Source organism: Myotis lucifugus, unplaced genomic scaffold, assembly GCF_000147115.1.
Source record: "Myotis lucifugus unplaced genomic scaffold, Myoluc2.0 scaffold_49, whole genome shotgun sequence".
NCBI classification, from domain to species: domain Eukaryota; kingdom Metazoa; phylum Chordata; class Mammalia; order Chiroptera; family Vespertilionidae; genus Myotis; species Myotis lucifugus.
This window is the reverse complement of record NW_005871097.1, coordinates 5,105,987-5,116,203: the sequence shown is the minus strand read 5'-3', so window position 1 is coordinate 5,116,203 and position 10,217 is coordinate 5,105,987. Positions and strand designations below refer to the sequence as shown.

The 10,217-nt window shown below is 40.9% G+C and overlaps 1 protein-coding gene across 3 annotated transcripts in view; it reads left to right on the top strand.

The window, feature by feature from the left end:
• Positions 1-10,217, top strand: part of GLRA2 (glycine receptor alpha 2) — a 173,496-nt gene that overhangs the window by 42,049 nt on the left and 121,230 nt on the right. For all 3 annotated transcript variants that reach the window (XM_006088593.3, XM_006088594.3, XM_023753672.1), the window contains one exon: positions 3,192-3,415. In XM_006088593.3, coding sequence (XP_006088655.1) covers positions 3,192-3,415 — 224 coding nt within the window. The remainder of the gene's footprint in view (positions 1-3,191; positions 3,416-10,217) is intronic.

Here is a 10,217-nt window from a genome sequence, read left to right as displayed (position 1 = left end):
TATATATATATATATATATATATATATCATTGCCTAATCCAATATCCAGATTGTCAATAACAGGAAAATAAATTTTAATACAAGAAAATATTTATTTGAAGTAGAATCTGCCTCTGGAGAGAGGTGATGGTGTAAAAGAAAATTCACACTGCATTTAGGCATGTCTCTCAATATTTACCTCCCTTTAATATTTCATTAAACCTAGAAGCAAAAATAAAGACAAAGAAGACTACAGAACAATATAACTAACTCCTGTAGTTTGGAATGTCATGAGAGAATAGACCTATCTATAAATAAACAGAGATGATGCACAGATAAAGCACACATGTCAAATGTCTACCCTACACTGACAATGATAGAAAACTGAAAAATTACAGAGGCACAGCCTCAGAAAATATCTCCTTTGGCTATCTACTTCTCTAGGTCCTTTTCTATTCTAATAGGTTTTAAGGGTTGCTATTTATTTTGGAATAGTGTATGTCATCATAAAAAAATTATGGAAAATTTTAATTCCTGTGTATTATAAAGAACAAATACTTCCAAAAGATCTAATAAAGGACTTATTTCACATAATTTCTTTAATTGTGGCATAAAATATATTTTCTACTTTAAGTTTCCAATTATCCTTGTTTACAAATAGGAGGATTAATTTATTTTAAATTAACTGTTAAACATTTTATGGTTCTACTATAGCATAATAGATTCAGTGATCTTTTTAAAGTTCTAATAGGGAGAATCTATTTTATTATTTTCTCTATATATATAATCAAAAAAAAAAACAACCACCCAGGAAACACTGGAGAATACTTATGGAAAATACTTTTTAAAAAGATGTTACATTCGCTGTAAAAAATTACATTGAGATTTTTTTAAAGGTCAATGTTTTCATATTGCATGTTACTAATGTAATTCTCTCTAGAGTCTCTCAATATGCATGTGTAAATGATTCACAGGTTCAAGGGAGAATTGCAACATATCTTGGTGATTTTGCTTCCCCATACTTTCTATCTGGCTTCTTATGTCCTCTTGCACGCTAGTATCCTATGATTACTTCCTGGGGGCCCCTTCTTGGCTTCATGATGCCCTAAAATATTTAACCCATTCACTTGTTATTTCCAGCTGTCATTACATTATGTATTTAGAGTTTCTCTACCTCCACAATTGGAATTGTTATGGATAACTGGTTCTCATTCTAAGGAAATAAAAGGGGTAGATATCAAACACTGGAGAAGCTCCATTTTTCCCCTCAGGAAACCTTAAAAAAAATCTCACAATTGATGTATTTAGTGCATACTTATATTGTATTATTACATTTTCAATGGCCTTTTAAAAAAATTTCCAAAAATCACACCTTCCATTCTTTACTTACGCAAAACTCCAAAGCTTCCAGTAACTCCTATTGACAATGAAACACAGACCTGGTCATCTCTTTCCAGTTACAATCTTCTGGTCCCTTTGGACAATTCCAAAATACATGATGAGGAAAACTCTGAGGTTCTGCCATTCCTTTGGTTCGATCATTGGGGGAGGGGGTACATACACAGTGAACACATAGGATGGGATGGAAGTATGGATGGGCCAAAAACAGCACTCTCTTAGGTCTGAGAATTTGCTGCGCAGGCCTGGTATAATCTCAAAAGTCAGCTGATGAAATTTTCCAAGTCAGAAAGTCATTAGGTTGTACAATTGAGAATCTTAAGGTTATTTCTTTTAATACTTCAGCCTTTCCAAATGAGCTGGGTTTTGATGACTGATTTTCAGAAGTTAGTAACCATTTGATTATTAGCATTCTTTAGGCCAACTACATTGGGCACTCATTCGAAAAACCATCACCTTCAAAATACTCTATCAGCCTGATCATCAGGATGGCTGAATTTGAAAAGAAGTCATGAAAATTTGAATAGTTTAGTAATAGGTAGAAGGAACTGAACTGAAACTTTTTTTCCGTACACCCTGATCTTTATAACTTGTCATTTTTTTTCTTTTGGCCCTGAGGGTAATTAACCAAAACTGACCATCCTGAGGTGGCCTCCATTAGACCTGGTAGAGTAACTAAACATCCCAATTTTGCCTGGGACTGAGTGGGTTCCCTGAATATGGGACTTTGGAGGCTAAAACTGGGAAGTTCTCAGTCAAACAAGGACAAGTTGGTCACTAGTAGATTGATGTAAACAATTACCAAAAGTCCAGGTGCCAAAGGTGTGGAAATAGAGCAAATGAGAATAAAACGGTAAAGGAAAGAAAGAAGGAATGAGTATATATCATCCTAAATGGGCATAAGTGGCAGGAATGGACAACTATTAGCTCTAAACCTTAGTCCCACTTAACTAGGGAATACAGTTGAAACCTATATGGGGTCCACTCTATCAAGCGAAGCAACAGTTTCCATGAACCTCAAGACTTTTGAGTAGAAATCCCCAGGAGAGCAATCACTGCCCCATGCCTATTCATTAGCACAGAAAGAAATTTCCAGACCAAGTGGGAATAACAGGGTGTACCTGAAGCTCCAACGAAGAGCAACACAATTGTTAGGAGGTGCTCAGATGAGAACATGAAAAAGATCTCTGTTTTGATGAAGCATCAAGTTGACTACTATAGATGCCCATTCACATAAGTGCTAAAGTATTTAAGAATTTCAAAAGTAAGTAGCTGTGAGGGAATTATCTTATCAACATGAAACATCTTAATAAATATTTATGTTGATGAGTTAAAGAAATATTGCCCCATCATGTAAGAGTTTTACAATAATATTTTCACTACCAAAAGTACAGAGTGGGCTTGCTTCTGCCCAGAGCATCTGAACAGAATGAGGAAATACATCATAGCATTTCTGATTTGGAAAATGAATCAGTTTTATTTGACAATCTGGCATCACAAACTGACTTCTGTACTCATCATTACCTTTTTCTATAGCAAAAACAGCTTGAGTTTATATTATTTTCTCCCAGAATTAGTAATTCAAATGTAAACAATTCAACCAAGTCTACCTGGTTTGGTTGAGTTTTTTTACTTTGTTCCCACTCCTAATAGAATGGAGTGGTTTATTTTTGACCAAGGAATACACAGCCTGCTTTACTACAAGGTATACACCAACACAGAACCAAATCAGAGAGAAGAGTGAGGGGGAATGTAGATGGACCTCGTGTGCCAGAATGGGTGATAAGTAACACCTTTCCATGGCATTTCTGTAGGATTACCGAGTGAACATTTTTCTGAGGCAACAGTGGAATGATTCACGTTTGGCATATAGTGAGTACCCTGATGATTCCCTGGACTTGGATCCATCGATGCTGGATTCCATTTGGAAACCAGATTTGTTCTTTGCCAATGAGAAGGGTGCCAATTTCCACGATGTTACCACTGACAACAAATTGCTTCGGATTTCAAAAAATGGCAAAGTGCTTTACAGTATCAGGTAAGCTTCCTTTGACTGCACCTATTCAGTTCTCCATTTTTCTCTTGGCCTAGAGCTGCCTAATTCTGCAAGGCAAGATATATGTGAATATTTGACTTTTGTGGTCTCTTGTTTATCTTTTGAATCTTAAAGTTGGTGAGAGGTTCTCATCTCAGAAGTGTGGTTCTCTCTATATATTTTCATATATATATATATATATATATATATATATATATATATATATATATAATTTGGTAGGATGGTGGATGGGTAATGGTATTGTGTAAATATCTGCACAAATGTATTATTGATGAATTCAATAAAGGAAGTAGAAGCCCTTTAGTTCAATTATAATAGAACATAATGTACAAAGTATCATTTCAAATAATACTGTCATACCATAACATTTAACCTCCCCCCCACACACACACACGGAAATTCAATGCTCACCATGGTCACTGACAGCATACTTAGGACTGGTTGTGTGGAAAACTGGTTCTAATCCCAGCTCTGCTTCTAATGAAACATGTAAACTTGATCTCTAAACTTTTCTTGGGCTTGAGCTTGAGACAGACAATTCCTAAGATCCATTTTAGCCTTTATATTCTAATATAATATCCAGAATCTTCATCACTCCAGGCTCAAAATAATCTCTCTTTTCTGAATTCTAATAAGTTTCTCTGTGAATTTGCAAAGCTCTTATTTCTTATTATCTCACATTTTGGCTATTTCTGTACATGAATATAGCATAAGAACATGGAGTTTGGGAATACAACAAATCTAAAATCAAATCCAAGCTTTGCCACTTATTAAGTAACATAACCTATATCCCTCAGGTATCCTAACAATAAAATGGGAAACACCATATTTATTTCTGAGTGTTCTTGTGATACTGGATGATATAGAGCAAATATTTTTTTTTTGCACAGGGCCAGACAATATTTTAGTTTTGCAGGCTAGACTGTCTCAACTTTGTCACAACTACTCAACTATACCATTGTAGCCCAAAAACAGCCATAGACAATACTCAAACAATTGAGTGTGGCTGCATTTCAATAAAACTTTATGTTCAAAACCAGGTTGTAGACTAGATTTGACCCTTTGCTCATACTTTGCTAACCCCTGATATAGAGTATATAAAAATGCCACCACCCTGGCCGATGTGGCTAAGTCGGTTGAGCATTATCCTGTGCTTCTAGAGGTTGCTGGTTTGATTCCGGGTCAGGGCACATATCCAGGTTGTGAGTTCAATCCCTGGTCAGGGTGTGTATGGGAGGTAACCAATCAATGTTTCTCTCTCCTCCTTCTCCCTTCCCTCTATCTAAAACCAATAAAAACATATTTAAAAAATAATTGCCACAATACATGACACAGAGGATGTGATCAATGAATAAAATGATGGCTGTTTGTATTTTAAAGTTAACATTCTTTCTAATTAGTAAGCTCTTTATATTCAACACATTTGGATTTTGCATCTTCTGTAACCCCTCCAAAAGGTCTAGACAATGTATTGTATATTAGACTTTCTAATACATTGAATAAGTATTAACATTTTAAAGATCTTTTATAAAATTCTTCCCTTTTCTCCAATATTATTACCCGCCCCCCCCCCAAAAAAAGTGGACAGCTAGTGTCTTTGTGAATAATTTTCACAAGTTTACAGACTCATACCATTAAAACTCATTTCACAACTCTATATACAATTTAGGTTTGTACTGTATATTCCATTCTTAACCTAGTAATTTCACAGCTTGATGATGCTTAACAGCCCCAATGTCTTGTGGAACAAAAGAGGCTACTCATTTGTAAAAAGTAGCAAAGTCACTGCTTACACAAAGAACCAGGAAATTCCCTTATTTTATTTTTAAGGAACTTTACTTTTATTCTTACAAAAATTTTTAAGGAAACAAAATATTTCACATGGTGATGCATTTGGTGTAAGATGCAGTATTGAGCACAACCTAAGTTGATGTGAGCTGATGAAATGGGACATATGTAGAGCGTGGTACATGGAAGAAGAGTTATAAAAAGCAGCACAGGGCATCAGCTGCCCCAGCTAACCCTCTGGGCTTTGGGTGGCATTTGCTCTAGTAAATACCTGGCATCTTTCACTGCTGAAGTAAAACCAGGGATTTTTTTTCTTTTGTTCCATGAAGTCCTTTCTATTCTAGGACTATGAAGAATATAATGTTCCCCAGACCTAGATCCACAGGCAATTCTTCTATCTCTGGTTCCAACTGTAGCATATTACAGGCTCTGAAATATCTAAAATAGTTTTGGATAGAGTGGAGTTTGTCCTGTGGCTGGCTGGGTTAGCTTTTCCCTCACTGTTGGTATTCTATGAGATTAATGAATAAACTGACCAAGAGAGATCCCTACAAACTCCAGACATTAAGATTTGGACTGACCCACTCCTTGAGGGGTGCTTAATCTGAGGGGTAGGTGAAAACTCCAGGCTGTCCTTAAATTCCCCTAAAACTTTGCACATTTTTTATATTAGGTTATTTAAACTCTTTTTTGTTTGTTTAGAGGAAAACATAATTATCTTTCTAAGGAAGCTATGACCTTCCAACTGTTAAAAATTGCTTCAAGGATTACTACCATGTACAGAACCCACTTTCTAGTATGGGTATGACCATAGCAATGTTGTTAAGGAAATACTATTTGCCTTTAAAGCCTTCTTAATTGACTGACTGGGGGCCTTTGTTACCCTCAACTGAAGAAAGTCCTCACAACCATAATTAATTATAGGTTTGTCCCTCCACAACAGCACCTCATAGCACCAAAGTATTGGCTACCCTCATAATGAAACTTTATCTGAACTACAACTTATTCCTTAATAGTGTTGGAAGAGATTTGCTTGTTAATCCCTTTTGATGCCATTCATAATTCTAGGTATTGATGATTCAGCCTTCCCAGTAGTACTTGAATTGTATAGAGAACTCTTGGTGATTGACATGCCTTCTCCCTCTAATGGTAGGTTACAGACACCACAGAGTGTAGGTGGAGTGTAGATTTCTAGAAAGATATCCAATGGTGCTTTCCAAACAATCCTATCTAATGACTGACTCTACCTACACACATACAGGGACAACTTTTTTTCACATAGCCTCCCATCCTTGCCTCATCCTATGCAAGAACTTAAAAAGATTCTAGCTTTAGTAATAGAATGATTTTTATGGCATAGGAAAAAAAATATTCTCTATTTAGATGTCAGAGCTGAAAATAAAATGCACAGTGAACTAAACCTTATTTAAATGATACCAATGGTAATACTTTGCTTATCTTATTCTCAGTTTTGATGAGATGCGTAAGTCCATATTTTCTGTTAGAAAGCACCTATAAAAATCTGTGATTTCTTCTCTCCATGCTTATTTGGACCATGTTTATCTTTATATTCTATAATCCAGGCAAAATTACATTCTCATTTCCCTACTCTATGTCCAAATCCTCATTAGTTTTGTGACTTGATTTAATGCAGTAATTAATGACTGTAACATAAGCGCCCACATCAGAATTAAGCAGTGAGGTTTCAGAGAAGTGCTGGGAAATACCATGGAAACCACGATGATTCCATTCTTCCTAGAGCAGTGGTTCTCAACCTTCTGGCCCTTTAAATACAGTTCCTCATGTTGTGACCCAACCATAAAATTATTTTCGTTACTACTTCATAACTGTAATGTTGCTACTGTTAGGAATCGTCATGTAAATATCTGATGTGCAGGATGGTCTTAGGCAACTCCTGTGAAAGGGTCGTTCAACCTTCAAAGGGGTCGCGACCCACAGGTTGAGAACCGCTGACCTAGAGGCATGCAAGGCTGGAAAGGTGGGAGGCACTGGCATGCACATACACTGGTGGGTTCAGCAAAAGCTGAGCTAAGTGGTATGGAGGGGGTATTTTTGGAGAGTAGTTTTCAAAAAAGGCATGGCTGACAGAAGTATTAAAGTCTAGAAAGTGGGTTCTGTACATGATAGACTCTCTTATAGTGCTGAAAAGCTCTGTTGAGCTCCTGATTTGGTTCAGAAATACACATACACTCAAGGGCATAATATTGGTTCAAACACAACAGAGTAAGGGAAAAGAGGAAATTGTGCAATGAAATACATGGCAGCTGGAATGAACACTTGCCTTTGGTTGTTTACCTGATTGAACTAGCAATAGCAACCAGTAGGTTTTCCTTCTTTTGGAGGCAACTTCCCACTGCATTAACATTCATCAGAGGTTGCTTTGAAAGTGATGGTGCAAATAACAATACCAATAAGGTACCTCATGACATCAGGAGCTCCACACGTCTACCATTTCCTGTATCCTCCAGGCTTATAAAACAGCCCCTATAATCCCATCAGTTTATCATTCTGAGTCTCAGTTTCCTTATCTATACAATGAGTTTGAACCCGGAGATTAGATGGAGTCTGAGGCTCCTTGTAGATTATAAGTTTACTAGAGGCCCAGTGCACACATTTGTGCACCGGTGGGGTCCCTCGGCCTGGCCTGTGGGGATCGGACTGAAACTGGCTCTCTGACATCCCCCGAGGGGTCCTGATTGCGAGAGGGTGGTTCTCGGGTGACGCACCCCAGAATCGGGCTCCCTCCTCTCTTCTCCCAATATTATGTCACTTTCTCTCTGTATCTGTCTCACTTCTTTCATCTCACTTTACCCTAAGTTTGGCAGTAACTGATGACTTGTGGGCATTTAGCTTCAAAATACAATTATTTAACAAACAGAATTTACTTAGCCTGGGATCTAGTCAGTCTAGGGCAGGACCCTGCTCAATGTCAGGCTCCCACCCAGGACCTTCTGCCCAGGCGGAGTCCTGTGGCTGCAGGAACCTCCCTCTTCCCACCTGAGCTGCTCCTTCACCTCCTTCCCTCCCAGAAGGTTGCCCACTGGCACTACTGTCCGCCCAGAAGGAGGGAAGCTGTGGCTGGTTTCCCAGCCAAGAATGGTAGCAGGAAAATTCGCTGCCTCCACTGGAAATTTATATTAAGCGGATGGGCCAGCATGGGCACCATATGTCGGGGCCACAGCCAGTAGGTCCTGCACGTCTCATCATTTAGCTAATCGAGTCAAAAAGTTTCTGTAAGGGCCAGACCCACAACCTCTGCAATGGGCTAGATGCCCAGTGGGGAGCCAGATCCGAAGTGGGGAGCCAATGGGCTAGAGGCCCAGTACACGAATCTGGGGATCAGGCTGAAACTGGCTCTCCAACATACCCCAAGGGGTCCTGAATTGCAAGAGGGTGGTTCTCAGGTGACACACCCTGGAATCGGGCTCCCTCCTCTCTGGTTCCGGGTGCGTCACCCAAGAACCCCAGCTGCCAAGTTATCGTAGCTCGGCAGCTCCTGCATTGTCTGCCCCCTGGTGGTCATTGCATGTCATAGCTACCGGTCGGAGAGTTGAACAGGTGACTGATCGCTTAGATTTTTATATATATACTAGGGGCCTGGAGCACGAAATTCGTGCACTGGGGGGGGGGGTCCTTCAGCCCAGCCTGCCCCCTCTCACAGACTGGGAGCCCTCAGGGGATGTTCTACTGATGGTTTAGGGGAGCGGGCCTAAGCTGCAGTCTGACCTCCCTCTGCAGGAGTCGACCGGGCTGATCAGGGGAAGGCGCCAGCCCCATCACCCCACTGCTGCAGCCACTGCCAGCCACTGCAGCCACCAAGGTGTTTTCATCAACACGAACTTCAGTCCCTTCACCATGAAAAAATGACAACTTTCTTTAGGCATTTTCAAGATATGTCTTTCATAGGATATGACCTTTCTTTCTTTCTTTCTTTTTTATCCTCACCTGAGGATATGTTTCCATTGATTTTTAGAGAGTGTGGAAGAGAGAGGGAGAGACAGAGAGAAACATCAATGTGAGAGGGACACTTTGATTGGTTGCCTCCTGCATGAGCCCTGACCTGAGCCCCAGCCAGGGAGGAGCCTGCAACCTAGGTACATGCCCTTGATCATAATCGAACCTGGAACCTGCGGTCGGCAGGCCGAGGCTCTATCCACTGAACCAAACTGACTAGGGCAGGATATGACATTTCTTAGCCCCTCCAGCAGCGGACCTTCATTTTTTCCTCCAGGAGTGAGGTGGAAAAACCCTAGATGACTTTCTTGGATTCTTATAACCCAAGTTACCAAGAACACTGCAAGTGGCGGCATACAGGGAGCTTAGCCAATGAGCGGCCAGAAAAGGTGTTTACGCTTGAACTGGTTTGGCTCAGTGGATAGAGCGTCGTCCTGCAGACTGAAGGGTCCCAGGTTTGATTCCTGTTAAGGGCATGTACCTTGGTTGGGGGCACATCCCCAATGGGGAGTGTGCAGGAGGCAGCTGATCGATGTTTCTCTCTCATCGATGTTTCCGACTGTCTATCCCTCTCCCCTCTTCTCTGTAAAAAAATCAATAACATATATTTTAAAAGAAAAGGTGTTTCCTCTGCAGCTCATGCACAGAGGACCCCCTGCGTTGTGTCCACTGGGCTAGGGGCATGTCCCCGCCACCGGGGGGAGGGGGGCACGCCCCCGAGGCCAGCAGCCAGCTCCATGTTGTGGGTGCCAGGCTTGGGGGTGTGCAGAGACCCCGGCCCATGCATGCGGCAGCGGCTGGGTCTCTGCACACCCCCGAGGCCGGCAGCCAGCCCCGCATTGTGGGCACCGGGCTGGGGGGCATGTGGAGAACCCAGGCCATGCGTGCGGCAGCCGCCGGTCTCTGCATGCTCCCGAGGCAGCAGCAGCCCCACATTGTGGCACCAGACTGGGGGGCGTGCATACCTGGGCCACGCGGTGGCCACCGCTGCCAGGGGCATGCCCCCAAGGCTGGCAGTCCC